Here is a 21367-nt window from a genome sequence, read left to right as displayed (position 1 = left end):
GGCCGCCTCCCAGAGTGAGGAGCTGCTGGAGAAACCCAGTTCAGAGAGGCTCCTATAAATAGCCCTGCCGGGTTCCCGCCGGAGCTATTTCTGGCTCTTCTGGAGCTATAATTAACTTGCCTCCGCCGTCTGCCTGGCACCACAGCCAGCCAGGGGGAGAAGAGCGGGCCAGAGCCAGCGGCAGCCGCGCAGGGCTGGCGTTGCAAGGCCCGTGGCGTGGGAAGGGGTAAGGGGAGCCTGCCAGCAGGGCCTCAGCTGACCCCGGGAGAGCGGGCAGCAGAATTGCAGGACCCTCGCCCAAGGATCTTAGACCCATAGGGATTTGGGAGGGACCCAAGGGGTCATCCAGCCCAACCCACGGCGGTGACAGAGTTGGTGGTGGCAAGAAGTGGATTTCTTGGGGTGGAAAAGAGGGGCCTCCTCCTTCTGCAGCACCTTCCTGCAGACCCTAAAAGGGGGAGGGCTTTTTCAATCAGGGGGCCGTCTTCCAGTCTGGGCAAAGGGGGACGGAGCGGCTCATGTGAGATGATAACTTTGTGCAGTCGGGTGTCTCCTCCCCCCACGTTCTTCTCTGTCCTTCCCCCCGGGGCGCAAAGAGGCACAAACAGAGTTCAGGGGCGCATCTTCAGCCAGGCAAAGACCCCCAAGGAGGGCTTTAGGGTGCGGTTGGGGCAAATTCACAGAGGAGGAGGAGGAGGAGGAGGAGGAGGAGGAGGAGGGTGCTCTACTCAGGTTGCAAACCGGGGCCCCTCTGACCCCCTCAAGTGGTTCCCTCGAGGGTTGGCCTAAAGCAGAGCCAGGACTCCCCACCCTGGAAAACAAGCCCTCCCCAGCGCTCTCCACAAAACCCCCATTTTACACAACCAGTTTGTTCCCCTGGTGGCCAAGGTTCAGGGTGGTCCTCACCCGGAGTTTCCGCTCCCCCTTCCCGGTTTTGCACCCTTTGCTAGATAGTGCTGAACACCCGCAAGGTGGGGGCATGGAAATGCAGTAAGGAGCCAATGGAAAGCAGGATGGAGCCTTTTTAAAGAGGAGCAGATGTCTTCTTGAGTTTTTTCTCCCAACTCTGGATTCAGCACGGATTTCCCCAGGGGAATAGAGGATGCACAGAGGATGGGGAGAGGGGAGGTGTGGACAGGCCCCCAAACTGTGCAATTCCCTAAATAGAAGTTTTCAGAGCCCCCCTCCCCCACCCCCCCGGTTGGAAAAAGGGCAGAGACAAGACACTCCAGCAAAAGTGAGTTTTTAATTTGTTGTGTGATCAATATCCTTATTGTTTGCTCCTGTGAGGCTTTTGAACCAAGGACTCCAGGGTGGGTCATTTGCAAAGGGGCACAGTGCGCAGCCGCACGTGCAGAGAGCCCATCTCCCACAGAGCCACACCTCTGGTCTCACCTGCCAAGGGCCAAAGCGGGGAACTTTGGCGTCCAGGCTGACCCCGGCCCACCGGACGCTCATCAGGGCGGTTTCCAAAAGGCCCCCCAAGCACCCCCTGTGCTCCTCCACCTGGCCAACTTTGTTCCCGGGATTGGGATCCCCCTGGGGGTCAGAATCGGACCTGGGCTTGGTGCAGTCTGCACCCTGATGGAGCCCCTCTCTGCCCCGGCACGCCTCGGGTGTCCAATGCCGCCGAGAGACAGACCAGGCAGGAGCAGGCTATAGGATGGTGCAGGGCTTCTTATCCTTGAAGGGGTTCTCAGAGGCTGGGACGCCCACCAGCAGAGGGTCGTTCCTGGCCTGCTGCTCGCAGTAATTCATGAGCTCCGAGGAGGCTTTGGAGACCTGAGTGGGGAAGAAGGAGAGAGAGGAATGAGAGCAGCAGCAGGATCAGGTCCCCCTCTCAGCCTGTGCAGATGTGCCAGGGGAAGTCCGCAGGTGGGACTCTAGCACAAGAGAGACTGCCTGCCTGCGGCCACGGAAAAGCATCGCTGCCTCTGACTTTGGAGGCAGAGCCGCCCCCCCCCCCCGCTAGTAGGAAAGGGGCTGGCGATGGGGGGGGGGGAGGCTGCTTCAGATTACCGAAATACGAAGCACCTCACCATCATGGGCATAGCGGGGGGGGGGGCAGGTGCCCGCCCAGTCAAGGAAATAAAGAAAAATACTTAACTAAAAGTCGATATTGTGGAAATATTTTGACAGTTTTTTCTGAGCACTTCTGGTAAAAAGGAAGTAATTTGAAGCAACTGTTGTTGAGACATTTCGTTCCGAATCTGCTAGATGGAGCACAGGATGGGGATGGGGTGTCCCGTGCCCCTGGAACATAAATCCTGGCCACGCCCATGCCCCCCATTTATTTAAGGCAGGAACCGCGTCGGGACTAATCTCGGGAGAACCATGAGACAAGGATGGAAACACTGAAGGACAAGACGGGAGCTGTGTTTCAGCTCCACGCTTAGCAGGGGTCCCTCCATGCCCCCCCCGCCCCCTCTCTTCCTGTCCTCCTCGTCTTCCTTTGGAGACCTTGGAAGGCGCAGCAATGGGGTTTGGGAGCCAGAGTTTTATTTCTGTCCCAAGGTCTCTTCTGGGAGCCAGACCCCAAGAGAGGCTCCCCGAGACCCCGGACAAGAGGGGTGGGCAGATACACTCAGCCCCCCATTGCCAGAGAAGCTGGGGGGGGGCTCTTTGCTCTTGCATGAGGAGTGGGGTGCGTAAGTAGTCTGGACAGCCCAGGAAGCCCCTGCCCCTGGGAGAGCTTTGAGGGCCCTGTGGGGTGTGCATGTGTGTGGGGGGGGGAGGTGACCCTCCTCTTTCCTGGCGCACCTTTATCCTCTCGATCCCGGCCTCGATCCGCAGCTGCTCCACCAGCTTCCGTGCCTGGGCGATGTTGTTAGTGGTCGACATGGTCTGCCATGGGCTCTGCGTCAGCCCCTGGAATGCTGCAAGGGGGAAAGGAGAGGAAGAGCATGTGGGGCTTCCTTCTTTCCTAGAGTGACCCACTCCCCTCCTGCTCCTGCCTCTCAGGGCGCCCAGGTGAGCAAGAGCAGCTCAGGCATCTTCTGCTAATGTATCTTTATACTTAAATATTTACATTCCCTTTCTTAAAATACAGGCTATCAATCTGAAACAAATCTAGAAGGCACAATTTGCTTCAAAGGAGAATGCTATGCTACGTTTGTCATTTCTTAATCTTCCGACATGCTCTGCATTTTGTATATTTGTACTTCTCATGCTCTGTGTTTCTGTGTTTTGGATGTTTGCTATAAGCTGTTTTGAGCACAGTTCATTGTGGGAAAATGGCATAGAATTGTAGGGTTGGAAGGGACCCCAGGGGTCATCTAGCCCAACCCTCTGCAACGCAGGAATCTTTTCACCCAATGTGGGGCTTGAACTCACAACCCTGAGATTAAGGGTCTCCTGCTCTCCAGACTGAGCTACCCAGCATGTAAGTGAACTCACTCACTCACTCAGAGGGAGGCCTCTTCCCTTTCCCCTTTTTTACGATAACATTATTGCCCACCCCACCCCTCCCTGAAGTGCAGAGACAGTGCTAAGGAGCAGTCCATGGGGACCGAGACTCAAAGCGGTTCCGCCCAGCAGGAATAAATCAAGGGAAAGGGTGGCTCTGCAGTGTCCCAGGAGAAAGCCGTGTTTGAGAAGCTTGCACAGAGTCAAGCTGTACAGAAAGCAATGCTGCTTTCCCCCCAGGGTGTAAGAATTCTGCCCCAGACCTGCCACACCCCAACCCCTGCTTGGATTTGTGATAGGAATTTTATGGTCTTAGATATATGGTAATGTTCATAAGTGTACCAACCAAGCACATACATAGATCAGCACAGGAAGGCCAGCCTGGAACCATTTTGATTCCTAAACTGACCAAATGTTTTCTCTCCAAGGTCAAAATGGAAAAGCCTCCCCATTGTCTTTTCCTTCACAAATCCTGTCTTAAGGGCATGTCTGTGTTTGAATAGGGTGTGAGCCTGTGACCTGGCCCAGGAACTAAGTATTTATCATTACAAAAGACTGGCCAGGCTCCCCAGGAAATCCAATCAAGGAACCTGCCAGACAGGAGAAAAACAATATTCAAATTTCTGTTTTAGACCGCCTTTTCTGTGATGTAGGTGTGATGTATATGAGGGGTGGTCTTAGGTTACACCCCTCCTTTCTGTGATGTATGTATGATGTTTCTGGGGGTGGTCTTGATCTACAGGGTGGCAATTTCAAAAGTCTTTATAAGGCCTTGCACACCGTTTTTCTGGGTCCCTCCTCTCTCCTGCAGGTGAGGGGAGCACCCTGTTGCAACAGATCAATAAAGGCCAAGCCTACAGGCTGCTGTTTTGTTCCAAGTTATCCTGGTTGGTGTCTTTGTTTTTGTCCAAGGGAGCCCTCGGATTTTCCCGTTAACTGATTCAGATTGCTCTCTCATTTCTGTTTCCGGGTTCCTGCGCCTTGAACAGCTTTTCTGTTTTCAGCAGGGTATAAGTTCTATGGGAGAAATTGGCTACCCAGTGCCTTAGCTAGGGGTGGGCCGGGGGCTAGCCGGGGTTTTTGCCTCCAGAGGGGCACCATTGAGGTGCCCAGCCGGTGTGCATGTACAGAAATGTGCCAAACTGGGTCTTTGACCCAGGTGAAATAAAGTCTAGGTTCTCTAACCAGGCCTTTGGCTGACTGACATTCAATGAACTTTAAAAATGTGTTGCGGGGGGGGGGGTTATTTTGTTTTATGCAGACAGGTTCCAGGACAATTGGACGGTGCCTTGAAGGGCTGCACAGAGACGAGGTGAAAAAGGGCAGGAAAAGGTTCTGGCTTCTCCCCCCAAACAGGAGACCCCCCTGCCCTGTTCAATACCCTGCAGCAGAGCCTCCCTCCTGGGCTCCCTGGTGCAATGTGTTGCGGGGGGGGGGGGATTGGGTTGTTTTTGTTTTATGTATTTTGTTTTTTTATATCATGATTTTATGTTGTAACAGCCTTGAGACCTGTATACAAATAGTAGTAGTAGTAATAATAATAATGATAATGATAATAATAGGTAGGTAGGTAGGTAGTTTCCCCCCTGGGCTTCCAACCATAAAAGGGGCTTATAGCAAGGGGCTTAGCTGAAAGAAGCTTTCAGGAGGGAAGGGGCGGAAGAGTCGGGCAGCTGCTTGCAATGGAGGCGTTGTCAGCAGGTAGGTTAGAGGATAGAGAAATGCCGGAGACGTGGAAAGAAGCTTTTATTACACTTATTCCAAAACAAGATTCTGACTTGACTCAAGTTAAAAATTACAGGCCTATTTCATTGTTAAATACAGATTATAAATTTTTTGCCAGTATTTTAGCAAAAAGGTTGAAAAAGATACTACCAGAACTTATTAATAAAGATCAAGCGGGTTTTCTTCCTGGTAGACAGATGAAAGATAATATAAAGAATATAATTAATATGTTAGAATATCTGACAACCAGGAACGAGAAACAAGCGGTTTTAATATTTGTGGACGCAGAAAAGGCCTTTGATAACATATATTGGGATTTTATGTTAAAAAACTTAGAATATATGGAGGTGGGAAAGTTTTTTTATAATGGAATAAAAGCGATATATACTGAACAAAAAGCAAAGCTAATTGTAAATAATATGATTACAGAAGAATTAAAAATATCAAAAGGTACGAGGCAGGGATGTCCTCTTTCACCATTGTTATTCATAATGGTCCTGGAGATTTTCTTAAACTCAATAAGGTATGATAGAAACAATGCAACAACATATAGGGATAGAAGTGGTGAAAAAAGTTAAATATTTGGGAATCTGCTTAACCCCCAAAAGTATTGATTTGTTTCAGAATAACTATGTGCCAGTGTGGAATGGAATAAAGAAAGACTTAGAGGTGTGGGGTCGAATGAAGTTATCATTCTGGGGGAGAATTTCAACGATTAAGAGGAGCGTGCTGCCAAAGATGCTATTTTTATTTCAGACAATTCCAATAATCAAGGGGACAATGATTTTTAAAGAATGGCAAAGAACAATTTCAAAATTTATCTGGCAGGGTAAAAAGCCAAGAATTCAGTTTAAGTTGTTAACGGATGCGAAAGAAAGAGGGGGCTTTGCCCTGCCAGACTTGAAATTATACTATGAAGCTTCATGCCCTAACCCACAGTGGGCACATGGTTGGCCCTGGGAGAAGAGGAGACTGTACTAGATGGGCTCTCTTTATGTTCCTATGCTGGAAAATGTGTGGTCTTTGCTTCCTTTCTGGAACAAGAAATCCTGCACTGCTTTTGTACAGTGGAGGCAGTCCACCTCCACAACCCTATATTGTGTGAGGATGGAGGGGGCAGGTCTGATCTAGCAGCCAGCTTCTTCAGAGGCCCTCATGGAGCCTCCAGGTCCAGAGGCAGTCTATCTAGATTCCTGGGTCCTGAGGGGCATTGGTCTGCCGTGAGGACAGGAGGCTGGACTGGACTTTGGGCCTGAGCTTGCAGCTGCAGGGCTCTTTTCCCAGGTCTTCCCTGAAGACGGCTGGGAAAGCGGCGCCTGGCTGGTGGGTCGCAATCCTGCTTCAGGGCGCCTGAACTGGGTCAGCAGGTGGGTCTCCTGCCCTGAGGAGAGTCCAAAAGCAGCAGCAGCAGCCGTGTTTCTGGGAGGAGCAAGGGCGGCAAACAAGGTCAAAGCCTGGCTCTCCTTCTGGATGGCCATCTCTCTCTCTCTCTCTCTCTCTCTCTCTCTCTCTCTCTCTCTCTCTCTCTCCTTGGCTCGGCCAGCCTTTCCGCTCTGGCCACAGACCCCTTGCTTAAGAGGCTGGGCCCCCGCCCTGGGCCCCCCCTGCTCAGCTGTGACTTCTGGGGTGTTTTTGCTCCCTCTCCAGCAATCGCAGAAGGGGAGAAGGAGGAGGCGGGTCCCAGCACAAGCACCAAGGCGAAAGCTACCAAGGTACCGTAAGTCCTGGGTCTCATTATTATGTTGTTGTTGTTGTTGTTGTTGTTGTTGTTTATTACTAGTGCACCACCCTTCACCTGCAGAACTCAGGGTGGTTTGTCTTCTTTGCCGGGGGCTGCCGCCCCACAGTGCTGAGCTCTGGCCTCTTCTTGCCACCAGCCAACCAGGCAGTGGGGCAGAAGGGGCCGGAGTGGGGGTCACTAATCCAGCTGAGAACGAGGAAGCCCTTTCTGTCTGGAATGGGTCCCTGAGAAGATGGGGGGCTCTCCTTCCTTGGAGGTTTCTAAGCAGAGCTTGGGCGGGCATCTGTCAGGGATGCTTTATCTGAGAGTCCTGCATTGCAGGGGCTGGGCTGGATGACCTCTGGGGACCCCTCCCAACTCTGGTTCTCTAACAGCTGGGCCTCAAAGCCTGCTGAGGTCTTAACTCTCTGCCTCCGCCCCTCCAAGCTGAACCTCTCTCTGCAAGCTCCTTCACACTTTCCCCCAGGGGCTTCCTCTGTCTCCCCACTTATCTCTGATTGTTTTTCTTTGCCCTCCTCTGAATTTCTTCCAAATTTCTTCCAAAGAGCAGCATCCAGAACTGGCCTCAGGCCGCCGAGATGCTGCCATTACGCCGCCTCCCCTCCTGCCTCCTCTGTTATTTCTCCTACCAATAGGGAACCTATGTAAGGACTCTATATGGGCTCTTGGATACCCCATAAGGGAAAAGGGCATATTTTTATTTACAACAGATGGTGACCACGCTTGAAGGGACTTTTGGTTACCCGGATTCTGGAAGCGAGGAAGGACTGGTGATCCAGCGCGCACCAGGCAGTTTGCCAGAGGAATAACCAGTCCTCCATCGATCCCAGGGTCTGGAAATAACTGGAGGTCCAGCGGGGTTAACCAGAGGAAGCAAAGCTTGATCAGGCCGGCCTTAAACAACCAGTCAAGAGATCGCGGGATCACCAGGAACAGCGCATGCAGAAGTGAGTATAAGTAGGAAACACGGGTAGTGGGCTGGGTTCTCTAAACCAGTGTTTCCCAACCTTGGGTCTCCAGCTGTTTTTGGACTACAGTTCCCATCATCCCTGACCACTGGTCTTGCTAGCTAGGGATGATGGGAGTTGTAGTCCAAAAACAGCTGGAGACCCAAGGTTGGGAAACACTGCTCTAAACCACAGCAACCAAAATTCTTTAACTCTTCCTTTCCCCTTCAAATCTAAACTTTCATAAATATTATAAGCAACTGTATAAAAAAGAAAAAAGATCTAGGGAAAATCGAGCAATTTATAAAGAACAACGGACTGCAACGGATTCCGAAGGATAAAAAGAATCTACTAAATGGCGTAATTACAAGTCAGGAGGTGGAACATGCAATAAATTCAATGCAACTTGGCAAGACACCAGGACCTGATGGTCTATCAGCGAAATATTGTAAGACATTGAAAGACTGGTTTATACAACCTCTGGTAGAAATATCTAATTCAATTTTACGGGGTTGGGGGGGGGGAAGTACCTGAAACCTGGAAACAAGCTTACATTACTCTGATTCCTAAACAGGGTCAGGATAGATCCAACGTAAAAAAACTACAGACCAATCTCCCTACTTAATATGGATTATAATTTTTTTGCAAATATACTGGTTAATAGGCTGGTTAACATTCTTTCATATGTGGTGGACCTGCCCCAAGGTGAAAGACTTCTGGGAAAAGATTTATAACGAATTGAAAAAAATGTTGAAATATACATTTATAAAGAAACCAGAGGCCTTTCTTCTTGGAATAATAGGTTCGGAATTGCCCAAGAAAGACGTTAATTTATTTTTGTATGCCACAACTGCGGCTTGCATTTTGTTAGCTAAAAAGTGGAAAACTCAAGAATTACCAACAGTAGAAGAATGGCAGATGAAGATGATGGATTTTATGGAGCTAGCCGATCTAACCGGAAGAGTCCGCGACCAGAAGGAGGAGGAACACCACGAAGAATGGAAGAAAGTTAATGACTATTTAGGTAAATTTGTGAAGCTAAAATAATTGGAAATAGCTTCCAGCTGCTTGCTCTTCTTTCAAAGGACTCAAGAAGAGCTTCTGAGATCCGAGGCAGCTCACGAGTAGGTACTCGCCTTCAGAGCCTGTTTCAACTCCCAATGAGGCACCTAACCATAAGCCTGCATTTTTATCAAAGCTTCTATATATTTCAATCAAGGCTTGTATTTAAAAATGAGCTTAAAAAAGGATTTTCAAATGTTTCATGCCAGGCATGAGAAACCTTGGCCATTCTCCTAAGACAAGAGGGCCCCATTGATTTATAGTAGAAAAACAATTCTCAAAGTCATAAAAAGGGAGAATTACATATGCTGCCCCAAGGCTGAAAAAACACCATTAGGAATGGGGAAAGATAATACTAATGTGCCTCCCAGTAAAATGAGCCAGATCTTCTTTCTAAGGTTGAAAGGCCAGGAGCAAATGGAAAGAAAAACATTTAGCTAGAAGAAAGAGAGCATTTTTGGGGAAGTCTTTTTCTAAAGCCATTCTTTCTTAAACTGAAGAGGCTTCTTTTAAAAGCTGTTTTACTGAGTTTCTTCCTTTTTACTTTGAAAAGCTTTATTCTTTTAAGAGGCTACCTATGATAAATGTATGAAATATATTAGCTTAAATATATTGGCTTAAATGTAATTATGCAAAGGATTTAAGGAATGCTAGATTCTTATTTCATAGAGTCATATTGCAATAGGAGACCAGAGGGGCAAATGAGCCTAGCCCCCCCCCCCCTGCCAGACAGAAGACGCCATCCAAGCAGTCTTGATATATAGTTGTCAGGCATTTGTTTAGAAACATTAAATGAAGGAAATCTTTCAATGTTGATGTGAAACTCAAGATCCTTGACATCTGTTGAACATAAAAAATGTAAGATTAAACATTTGTTTTAGAAGGCAATAGGGCAAGAAGGGCAAGAGGTGAGCTGGTAATTAAGATTCCATGTAAGATATATTATTACTTATATGTCATATATATAGCTCTTTGTCTCCCTTATAAGGGCAAGGAAATGGGTGTATCTTTTGTGGGTGTATTTTTTGTGATTGGTTCTAGCAAACAGCCAATAGGAATTTCAACCAGGCTGATTGGACAGAGGCAGCCACAGGAGGAGCAAAGGGGGCTGGATTAAGGGAATATAAGTGCTGGCCAGAATGGCAGGAGGCCAGGCCAGAGCTTGGTAACCATGTACCACTGTGCCTCTTATTTATTTGTCTGACAAATAAATTACTATTTTAATTTCTCTATTGCTGCGTTGAATATTTCATTCCAGCTAAGCGTTAACCACAAGCAGGGTGCTACATTTTATGGTGCCCTGTGACTCGGATAAGTGGTCTGCTGGAACGCAGCCCCTTCGCCCTACTGGGCAGGGTACAAGAGAGAGGACAACTGCTTACCCAAAGCGCGCACTGGTAAATTTTTCCAGGGGGAACGCAGAAGACTCGTCTGTCTGATACCCTGCTCACTGGCGGCGACGGACCGGGGGAAACAGGGAACCAACCAAGGGTAAGTGCACAAAGGGATTTTTGGCCCTCCAATTAATTAGGAGGAAGAGAAGTCTTGATCAAACTTCTGCGTCTCAGTAAGGGGAAACTGAGTACGCTAGGTGGTTGGGTACATCAGATGGTGATCTGGTGTAGGGAAAGGGAAGGATTGGGAGGTAGAGTGTGGTGAAGTATCCAGCGCATTGTATGTGTGAGAAAGTACAGAGCAATCTGTAGCTGACCTGAGTGTGGAGTGGGCAGTACTTCGGTTCCTAGTGAGGCGACTCCATCTAGGCAAGGAAACCCACAAAGCGCGTCTGTGAGTGACTGAGTGGATACTTCACAGGGCCATACAATGGGAGTTGGGGGTTCAAAGGGGGAAAATACACCTCTTGAGTGTATGTTAAATAATTTTAAGAAAGCCTTCTCAGGGGCATATGGAGTCAAAATGACGCCAGAGCGCTTGAGAACGTTATGTGAACTAGAATGGCCAAAACAAAATACTGGATGGCCATCTCAGGGAACTTTTGATATAAATTTAGTGAGCAAACTTTGGACTGATATCGCCAAAGAAACTGGAGGGTGCCCAGAACAATTTCCATATATAGATTCCTGGCTGAGCACATTAAATAAAAATCCTCCATGGATAAGGGAATGCAAAGTCAAACGATGCAAATTATTGGCTGTAAAAGCCGAAGCTAGGAAAGGAATCTTGCCAAATAAACTCAAACCCATTTTTGAGGGGCCAGAGGAAGAGGTGCTTCCACCTCCACCCTATGCTCCACATCGAAGGGAGCTTAATCCAAACACTCCACCAGTTGTAACCCCAAGGCAAGAAACTGGAATGAATAATGGGAGTGGAGTCACAGAGTTTGATTCCTTGATAGATTATGATAAATATCTTCAGGAGGCATTGGAGTCCTATAATAAAGCCCAAGCAGAAGTGGTTATTCCACCTGTGACTCCTAATAGACCTCCATCTACAGTCTCCTTTAGTGGAATAACTGATTGCCCACCCCAAACCCCTGTACATCCAAGTCCCAGAGAAATATTACAGAAGTTACAGGGAGACCTTGCTCGGTCAGCAAGCAATACAGCCAGGCGTATAAAGCTGCTAAAAGAACGCCTTGCGACAGATACCATCCCCTATGATTTGAGGCCCCTAGAGCAAAGTGAAGAGAAAGGTCACGTAGTAGCCCCTCTTAGAAGAGTATTTGATGCACTTGAGGAGCCTGCGCTGGTTAATGGGCAACCCGGACCACGGCCACCTCGAACTTCGACACTGCAATATATTCCATTCACAACTACAGATCTGATGAATTGGAAAACACACACCCCATCTTTTGCAGAAAAACCTCAGGCTATGATGGACTTGGTGACTTCAATAGTAAATACTCATAGTCCTACTTGGACAGATTGCCGCCAGCTCCTGAATACTCTGTTCACCACTGAGGAAAGGAGAGACATAATTGAAAAGGCACAGATATATTTGCGTGAGCAGGCCAGAGGGGGAAATATTTATAATATTGACCGTCATCTCCAAGATAACTTTCCCTTGGAAGATCCTAATTGGGATCCAAACAATGTAATTCACCTGGCCAGACTCACCACCTACCGCCAGACACTTGTGCAAGGTATCCGCAGGGCATGCCAGAAGCCCACTAATATGTCTAAAGTCTCAGAAGTAGAACAGAAACCAAATGAGAGTCCGGGAGACTTTTTAGAGAGGCTGCAAGAAGCCTATCGTATATGGACTCCTTTTGACCCTGAAGCCCCTGAAAACAGTAGAATGATTACTGCTACATTTGTGGCCCAGTGCGCTTCTGACATTCGTAAGAAAATTCAGAAATCAGAAGGATGGGAAGGGATGCTGATGAGCCAAATTATGGCCATTGCACGCCGAGTTTATCGGAATAGGGATGAGGCTGAGAAGCAAGAGAAGAAGAAGTGGCAGAAGGAAAAGATGGTAATGCTAGCCACAGCAGTGAAGCAAGACCACCGCCCCTTAAATGGAGGGCGAGGGCGAGGAAGGAATCCACCACTGGGAAGGAATCAATGTGCAAATTGCAAGAAGGAGGGTCACTGGAAGCGGGAGTGTCCTGAACCCCTGAGGTTGGAAGAAGTACGCCCAGGCCCAGGCCCAGGCCCAGGTCCAGGCTCCGGCCCAAGAAACCAGGGACGGGGACGGGGAATGATCCGAGATGGAAGATATCAGAGACCAGGACAGGGACGGAGTAGAGACAATTTCATTGGACTGGCAGAAGAGGATTTTACTCAAGACTAGGAACGACCGGACTCCATAAAGTTAGGCTTCCAGGAGCCCACGGTCACAATTCAATTAGGGAGCCATTTAATAGACTTTATGATTGATACTGGGGCTGAATACTCAGTACTCCCAGAACTATTGCAGAAAAAGGCATCCAAAAGTGTAATCATTAAAAGTGCCACTGGACAGTCAGCTAAGAGGTCTTTCCTCCAACCTTTGGAATGCCAGATTGGGGGACATCGTTTAACCCATCAGTTTTTGTATATACCTGAGTGTCCAATACCTCTCTTAGGCAGAGATATGCTGTCCAAATTGCAGGCCCAAATCACTTTCACTCCTCGAGGTCCAGAAATGAAACTGCCATCAAAAGCAGCAGGAATAATTACCCTCTCAGTACCTAAGGAACAATCATGGCGCCTAATGTCAGCCTTGCAAGTCCAACCCACATTGGATACAGAATTAAACAAGCTCCTCCGAACTCTACAGGTGCCACCAGGAGTATGGGCCGAAAATAGCCCACCAGGAATGGCTAAGAATATAGCTCCAATTGTAGTAACCCTAAAACCTATGGCTACCCCTGTATCTGTAAAGCAATATCCCTTACCCCGGCGAGCAGCGGAGGGCATCCAGAAACATTTGGACCGCCTATTAAAATATGGTCTGCTTAAGCCTTGCCAATCAGAATGGAACACACCCCTTTTGCCTGTTCGAAAACCTGGGACAGATGAATATAGGCCAGTGCAGGACTTGAGGCTCGTAAACCAGGCTATCGAGACCTTGCACCCAAATGTACCAAACCCATATACCTTGCTGAGTTTGATCCCACCAGAAGCAACATTTTTTACTGTATTGGACTTGAAAGATGCATTCTTCTGTTGCCGGCTGGCACCACAGAGCCAACCTATATTTGCCTTCCAGTGGGAAGACCCTTTGACAGGAACAAAAGGCCAGCTAACCTGGACAAGATTGCCCCAAGGATTCAAAAATTCCCCAACTTTATTTGGCACTGCCTTGGCGAGGGATCTAACAAGTTACCCCTCAATACCGGGAGAAAAGGTGGTTCTGCAATATGTGGATGATCTTATACTAGCTGCAAAGGATTTTGATACCTGTAAAGAAGGGACAGAGGAACTGCTCCACTTGCTCTGGGAAGCTGGCTACCGAGTTTCCCAGAAAAAGGCACAGTTATGTTTAGAAAAGGTCAAATATTTGGGCTTTGACATCTCACACCAACAACGAGCATTGAGACCAGAGAGGAAAGAAGCTATTTGCCTTATCAAGGAACCTACCACAAGAAAACAACTTAGGGGATTCCTGGGAACAGCAGGGTTTTGTAGACTATGGATACCTGATTTCAGTAGTCTGGCCAAGCCCTTACATGAAAGCACTCGAGGTGCAGAAAAGGACCCATTCGTATGGGGACCTGAGCAGAAACAAGCCTTTTTAGTTATCAAACAACGACTTATGGAGGCACCAGCCCTTGGATTGCCTAATTCGGAAAAACCCTTTCAGCTGTATGTACATGAACAGAATGGGATTGCAGCGGCAGTCCTGACCCAGAGATTAGGAAGTTGGAACCGTCCAGTAGCTTATTTGTCTAAACAATTGGACTCAGTAGCAAAAGGATGGCCTCCATGCCTAAGGGCAGTAGCAGCCACTGCGAGCCTTGTCAAAGAAGCTGATAAATTTACCTTTGGCCAGACGATGTATGTGAATGTACCTCATGCTGTTCTGACACTCATGGAATATAAGGGTAGTTATTGGCTAACGAACCCAAGGATGGCTAGATACCAAGGCCTATTGTGTGAAAATCCCAGGATTCATCTACGAGTAGTGAATATGCTCAATCCAGCGACTTTGCTGCCCCTACCAGAGGTAGATGATGAAGAATCACATGATTGTCTCCAAGTAATGGATGAAGTTTATTCCAGTAGACCTGATCTGAAAGATGAGCCATTGAAAAATCCAGATGTTGTATATTATACGGATGGTAGCAGTTACCTGCATGAAGGTGCCAGACGAGCAGGATATGCTGTGGTCACCAATGAGGAAGTTGTGGAAGCTGAGGCTTTGCCTGCTGGCACCTCAGCACAAAAGGCTGAACTTATAGGTTTAACTAGAGCTCTGCAATTGGCAGCCGGATGTAAGGCAAACATCTATACTGATTCAAAATATGCCTTCTTAACCCTGCATGCACATGGAGCTCTATGGAAAGAAAGAGGTCTAATCGGAGCCCATGGGAAGGCTTTGAAATATGGACCTGAAGTAGAAATCCTGTTAGAAGCAGTATGGGCTCCAGAACAGATTGCTGTAATGCACTGCAAAGGTCATGGACGAGGAAGGGATCCAATAACCAGAGGAAATCATGCTGCTGACAAAGCAGCCCGAGAGGCAGCCCAAAAGCCTGTGGGAGGATTTATAGCAGCCCTCATACCAGAGGTAGTTCCAGAAGATGTTAAACCTCACTATACCCCAGAAGAGAGGAAGTGGGCTGAACAGGAAGGAGCAGTTGTGAAGGACGGTTGGATGATCCTGCCGGACAATAGGATTTATGTACCTCATCATCTAGCAGGCACAATTGTAAGAAATTATCATGAATCTACTCACCTTGGCGGTACTGCAACTAGAGAGAGTCTCAGTCGGAAGTTGTATATTATTAATCTATCACAATTAGCAACTTGCATTTCACAGAAATGTGTTCTTTGTGCTAAAAACAATCCCAGGCAGGGACCGGTACAACCTCCTGGAATTCAGCATGTGGGATACGTCCCCATGGAAAGCCTAATTGTGGACTTCATAGAGCTGGTCCCTTCTAAGGGATTCAAGTATCTCCTTGTGTTTGTAGATACTCTTACCGGATGGGTTGAAGCTTTTCCCACCCGAACTGAAAAGGCACGAGAGGTAACTAAAAGACTCCTCACTGAATTGATCCCAAGGTTTGGATTACCTAGATGCATTGGAAGTGATAATGGGCCAGCGTTCATTGATCAAGTAGTACAAGAAGTATGTCGAGTCCTACAAGTAAAATGGAGACTGCATACAGCATATAGGCCTCAGAGTTCAGGGAAAACTGAAAGAATGAATCGGACTCTGAAAACCCAATTGGCAAAATTAACCCAGGAAACGGGATTGGGATGGGTAGATGTGTTACCCATAACACTGTTTCGTGTTCGGTGTGCACCCACAAAAAGACTTAAGTTGTCACCTTTTGAGCTCCTGTATGGGAGACCGCCCTCCTTTGTTCAGGATATTCCAGCTGACCTTAAACAAATAGGAGATCATGTGACACAGGGACAAGTGCAATCTCTCTCCCGTGTTTTTGTTTCTCTTAACAGGTGGGCCCTCGAGCGCACGCCGTGCAGCATTGCCGAGCCGATTCATCAGTTCCAGGCTGGCGATAGCGTATGGGTGAAAGAGTGGAAACGTGATCCACTTGCACCTAAGTGGCGTGGACCTTACACCGTCTTGCTCTCTACTCCAACAGCGGTGAAGGTAGCTGAGGTGACCCCCTGGATTCATCACTCTCGTTTGAAGAAGTCTGAAGGCAGTTGGACGTGCAAAGGTGACCCCTCTAATCCTTTAAAACTAACTCTCTCCAAAAACCCCTGTATCTAGCCCTACCGGGAACGGGCTAGGTCACGGGCAACATTTGACGACCGGCCTGCTGCAGCCACAACCTGGAAGCTGGCTGACCTGCGCACGCCTGAAGCTTGAGGAGCGTCTGAACCAGCGACTGTGAACGGAAAGATTCTCTAATACAATTGATTGACTGCCCCCCTTGTGGAACAATTATCAGAGATATTACTCATTGGGGATCCTCGGGATATATGTTTTGGTCTTGGTGGTTCCCCATTTCTGTCACTGGGGGAATTATATTGGGGCTAATAATTATTTGCTATCACAATAAGGTAATCTTTTGTGGAAGGAATGCATATACTAGACATCAACATGATTTTATTATTAATCCTGATCCCTTGGGAAGGGGAAGGGTCCTTGAATCTGACCAAATTGGCTAAATATGGATTCAGCCATGACCACAATATGTGGGTAGGTTTAGCTGAAATGGTAGCTAATGTTGCAAATAGGACCAATTGCCTTGTTTGCTCTCTTGGGCCAGATGATTCAGAGGGAGGTATGCCCTTATTACCGATACCATTAGATGCTATTGGTATGGTAAGCGAAATGCCACACCAAACTGAAATACAGAATTTCCCCGGATGGAACTCAACTAAACCATTACGAGTTATACCTGTACAAGGGGAATTCTGTGTACATAAATCATCAGATGCAGCTGATTCTCCCATGATAGGCTCTTCTCATTGTCACTATACTTGGGATTATAAGAAGAATAGTCATACCTGGGCACACGGTACTACCTATCGAACTCGGAATACCTTGCCCTGTGCACCTCCTTTTATTCATGCATGGAAAGTGGTGTGGAACATAACTGTGACAGAGAAAGGCAATCTAACATACTGCACTGTAAACTCTCTACCCCTTTTGGTATTTCGCCTTCTGTATTCCCCGTACCAAAAACCTCAGACCCGATGGTTGTGGTGGATATGTGGAGAATGGGCATACAAGAAACTCCCTTCCAAATGGAGTGGGACTTGTTTCTTGGGTTGGGTATTACCACCAATGTGGATTATGCCCACTAGTTCGGCCAGGCGAACACGAAGGAATGCTGATATTTCTCATATAGCAGGAGGAAGTACCCAAAGTTGGAGCGGTACTGATGATTGGCCGCCAGAGCGCATTATAGCCTATTATGATCCTGCCTCCTGGAATCCTGGTGAGCTCATACAAGGGGCACGGGATCCTATTTATAATCTAAACAGAATAATTCGATTGCAAGCAGTAGTGGAACTTGTAACCAATGCAACGGCCCAGAGTTTGAGACTTATTGCACAACAGTTGGATGAAAGTAGAGCCGCCATTTTGCAGCTGAAAATGGGAATGGATTATGTACTTGCCAGGCAGGGAGGCCTATGTGGAGTCTTGAACTTGACAGGGAATGCCTGTTGCTTTAACATTTCTGATAATGGTGAGGCAATCCGTGTGTTGGCCACAAAGATGGAGAATATAGCACATGTCCCAGTACAAACATGGGAAGGATGGGATATGGGATGGCTCACCAATTGGTTACCTAATGTCACAGGACTCAAAGGGATACTATTGTCTTGCTTGTTTTTCTTGACAGTAGTAGTATTGGTTTTATGTATGATGCCATGTATCATTTCATGTTTTAGAAGTACAATTAGCAAGATGGTTTCAAATGAAACTCTACCTCATATCATGGCCCTATACAGAGCTTTACCTCAGGAATATGATGAAGGTCAAGCTATCAAGGACACTTGGGATGAAGGTCCTTGAGCTTGAAAGGGGGGAATGAGGCACCTAACCATAAGCCTGCATTTTTATCAAAGCTTCTATATATTTCAATCAAGGCTTGTATTTAAAAATGAGCTTAAAAAAGGATTTTCAAATGTTTCATGCCAGGCAGAAGAAACCTTGGCCATTCTCCTAAGACAAGAGGGCCCCATTGATTTATAGTAGAAAAACAATTCTCAAAGTCATAAAAAGGGAGAATTACATATGCTGCCCCAAGGCTGAAAAAACACCATTAGGAATGGGGAAAGATAATACTAATGTGCCTCCCAGTAAAATGAGCCAGATCTTCTTTCTAAGGTTGAAAGGCCAGGAGCAAATGGAAAGAAAAACATTTAGCTAGAAGAAAGAGAGCATTTTTGGGGAAGTCTTTTTCTAAAGCCATTCTTTCTTAAACTGAAGAGGCTTCTTTTAAAAGCTGTTTTACTGAGTTTCTTCCTTTTTACTTTGAAAAGCTTTATTCTTTTAAGAGGCTACCTATGATAAATGTATGAAATATATTAGCTTAAATATATTGGCTTAAATGTAATTATGCAAAGGATTTAAGGAATGCTAGATTCTTATTTCATAGAGTCATATTGCAATAGGAGACCAGAGGGGCAAATGAGCCTAGCCCCCCCCCCCCGCCAGACAGAAGACGCCATCCAAGCAGTCTTGATATATAGTTGTCAGGCATTTGTTTAGAAACATTAAATGAAGGAAATCTTTCAATGTTGATGTGAAACTCAAGATCCTTGACATCTGTTGAACATAAAAAATGTAAGATTAAACATTTGTTTTAGAAGGCAATAGGGCAAGAAGGGCAAGAGGTGAGCTGGTAATTAAGATTCCATGTAAGATATATTATTACTTATATGTCATATATATAGCTCTTTGTCTCCCTTATAAGGGCAAGGAAATGGGTGTATCTTTTGTGGGTGTATTTTTTGTGATTGGTTCTAGCAAACAGCCAATAGGAATTTCAACCAGGCTGATTGGACAGAGGCAGCCACAGGAGGAGCAAAGGGGGCTGGATTAAGGGAATATAAGTGCTGGCCAGAATGGCAGGAGGCCAGGCCAGAGCTTGGTAACCATGTACCACTGTGCCTCTTATTTATTTGTCTGACAAATAAATTACTATTTTAATTTCTCTATTGCTGCGTTGAATATTTCATTCCAGCTAAGCGTTAACCACAAGCAGGGTGCTACACCAGCACGGAAACATCAAATGGATGCACGAAGAATGCTTGCCAAACAGAAGTTGGCCGCATACAAAAATGGGCATTTCTCTGTCCCAGCAACTCCTCTAAGGACAACAATAGTTTCAAGGCAGAGACCAGAATGGGTTTTAAGGAAAGGTAATATAAAAGAGATTGTTGATCCTCTGCAAGCAATTCAGATGGTATTGGATACACTTGGAATTCCTTATTACTAAAGAATGACTTAAAATGATATTTAAAAAAGCATTGTAAGGATCAGCTTTCATATTATGTAGAGTGTCATATAAATCTATATCCGGGAATAAAATTGAGAATGTATTGAAGAAAAAGAATCTTGATGTAATTTGTTTACAGGAAACGCATGTGGCCAAAAAACACAAACATATTTTGACAAATAAAAGGTTTGGGGTTGAGTTTATTAACTCAAACGTGAACAAAAAAAGAGGGGTAGTGATCTATGTTAAGGAAAAATGGGAACCCAAACTAATCTGATTATCGGCCAAGTATTATAAAATTTTAGAAGATCAATTAACTCTGGTGTTATGCGAGGTCATGAACAGCATTTTGCGAGGAGGGAAGATACCAGACACTTGGAAGGAGGCACATATCACGATGATTCCCAAACCCGACACTGATAGATTGAATATAAAAAATTACAGACCCATATCATTACTAAACAATGATGACAAATTTTTTGCAGAAGTATTGGCAAATAGACTTAAAAAATAAATAAAGGGCAGAAAATTTTGTGCTCCCTTTGCTTGGGCTACAGGAAAACAATATTGGCCAGATGAGAAGGAAACATGATCCCTTAGAACTGAGTTAACAGAAATTCAACTTCTATTGCTAGCTTTGGTGAATACTTGAATTGCTGAGTTTCTTATTTTTTTAAAAAAAATCTAACCCTATTTTTAAAATCTACTCCTTACCCTTCCCTTCCTTTATTCAAATGGTAATTTAGCCAAAGGATGCAACATTTTAAATGGTATAAAAAAATTGCTGAGACATGAACTCTGCACATGCACAGAGGTTAGGTCAGCTTAAAAAAAATACACTAAATACATCAACAACAAACCAGACCCAACCACCAACCCATCCCCCAGGGTGATGAGAGAGCTAGGTGCTGCTCCTTATATACTAGACCCAATTGCTGACACAGCTTGATGAACACAACTCAGCAGCACCTGCTATGTTTCACAGCGGTAAAGCTGGGTCTCGTTATTTTGCTCTGGCCCTGGCCCTGGCCCCTTAAAGACATACACATCGGGTGGAACAATGATGAACCTTTACATTTCAAGAAACCATTCAACACACTCTCCCTCCACCAGGTTGTGTCTCTCTCCCTAGGGACTGCGCATACTGGAGACTGCGCCTGCATGGAAACGCCCTCTGCTCCTCCCTTGTCACTCCCCTCCTGGTTCTGGGAGACAAGTGGTGCAGGAGAGGGCGTCGCTTCCCTTGCCTAGTCTGCCTCCTGCTCCTCTTCCTCCCGCTCTGAAGCTTCCCTGGCCTCTGACTCTTGCCTCCTGGCTGCTACAGGTCTCCACAAATCGCTGCTCCCCTCTCCCGAGTCAGACCCCAGACCCCTTTCCCCTGATGCAAAACCATCCATCTCTGCCCAGTCCCTGGATCCCCTTCACGGCCAGAGATCAGTCCATTAGGCACAGGCAAGAGAAAAAGGTCAATGTCACCAACCGCCGCCTCCAACACACCTGAGAGAAGGCAGCCCAGGAATAAGATCCCAATCCAAACCCCATTACAGAAGCTGCTCCACAGCCACCTGCAAACATACCTTTTCTTCCAACGTCCTTGGAACACACCTGAGAGGGAGACAGAGAAAGAGAGAGGAAAGGTTACATTTTTTATTTTATTTTCTGAATGGGGATAAATATCAATCTGACACAGAGCTTGAGGGGGGGTGGGAGAGAAAGGAGGTTGCCCAAATGCCAGCAGGGGAGGGGGGTCCCAAATTCTTTTACACACCCCAACCCCTGCTTGGATTCAGATTGTGCTCTCATTTCTGCTTCCGGGTTCCTGCGCCTTGAACAGCTTTCTGCACCGAGGGGATTTCAGCAGGGTATAAGCTCTATGGGGGAATTTAAAAAATAATAATAATTTTTAGTGAATGATTTTATGTTACAAAAACAATACAGCCATACCACCAT

General features: G+C 46.6%; 1 protein-coding gene across 2 annotated transcripts; it reads right to left on the bottom strand.

Annotated features, from left to right (window-relative positions):
• Window positions 1-1284: 1284 nt before the first annotated feature.
• Window positions 1285-21060, bottom strand: LOC309333068 (guanine nucleotide-binding protein G(I)/G(S)/G(O) subunit gamma-7). Of its 2 annotated transcripts, XM_081846522.1 has the most exons (3): window positions 20995-21060; window positions 2761-2876; window positions 1285-1782 (listed from the first exon to the last, which is right to left on the bottom strand). In XM_081846522.1, exons 2-3 carry the CDS (start codon window positions 2839-2841, stop codon window positions 1657-1659), a joined length of 207 nt encoding a protein of 68 aa, XP_081702648.1. In that variant the 5' UTR covers window positions 2842-2876; window positions 20995-21060; the 3' UTR covers window positions 1285-1656. The 2 variants fall into 2 exon arrangements, with proteins under 2 accessions (XP_081702648.1, XP_081702647.1); XM_081846521.1 differs by lacking the exon at window positions 20995-21060 and having other exon boundaries at window positions 2761-3386.
• Between the last annotated feature and the right edge of the window lie 307 nt (window positions 21061-21367).

The sequence above is a fragment of the Podarcis erhardii genome (genome assembly GCF_964252035.2).
Source record: "Podarcis erhardii genome assembly, chromosome: 18".
NCBI lineage: Eukaryota > Metazoa > Chordata > Lepidosauria > Squamata > Lacertidae > Podarcis > Podarcis erhardii.
The sequence above is the reverse complement of the archived record's forward strand: the minus strand, read 5'-3'. Positions and strand labels throughout refer to the sequence as shown.

Excerpts from the sequence above, each read along its gene's own strand:
- LOC309333068 (XM_081846522.1), bottom strand. The coding sequence starts at position 2,841 with ATGTCGACCACTAACAACATCGCCCAGGCACGGAAGCTGGTGGAGCAG. Across the intron at positions 1,783-2,760 it reads CCGGGATCGAGAGGATAAAG|GTCTCCAAAGCCTCCTCGGA; the intron begins GTGCGCCAGGAA and ends TTCCCCACTCAG.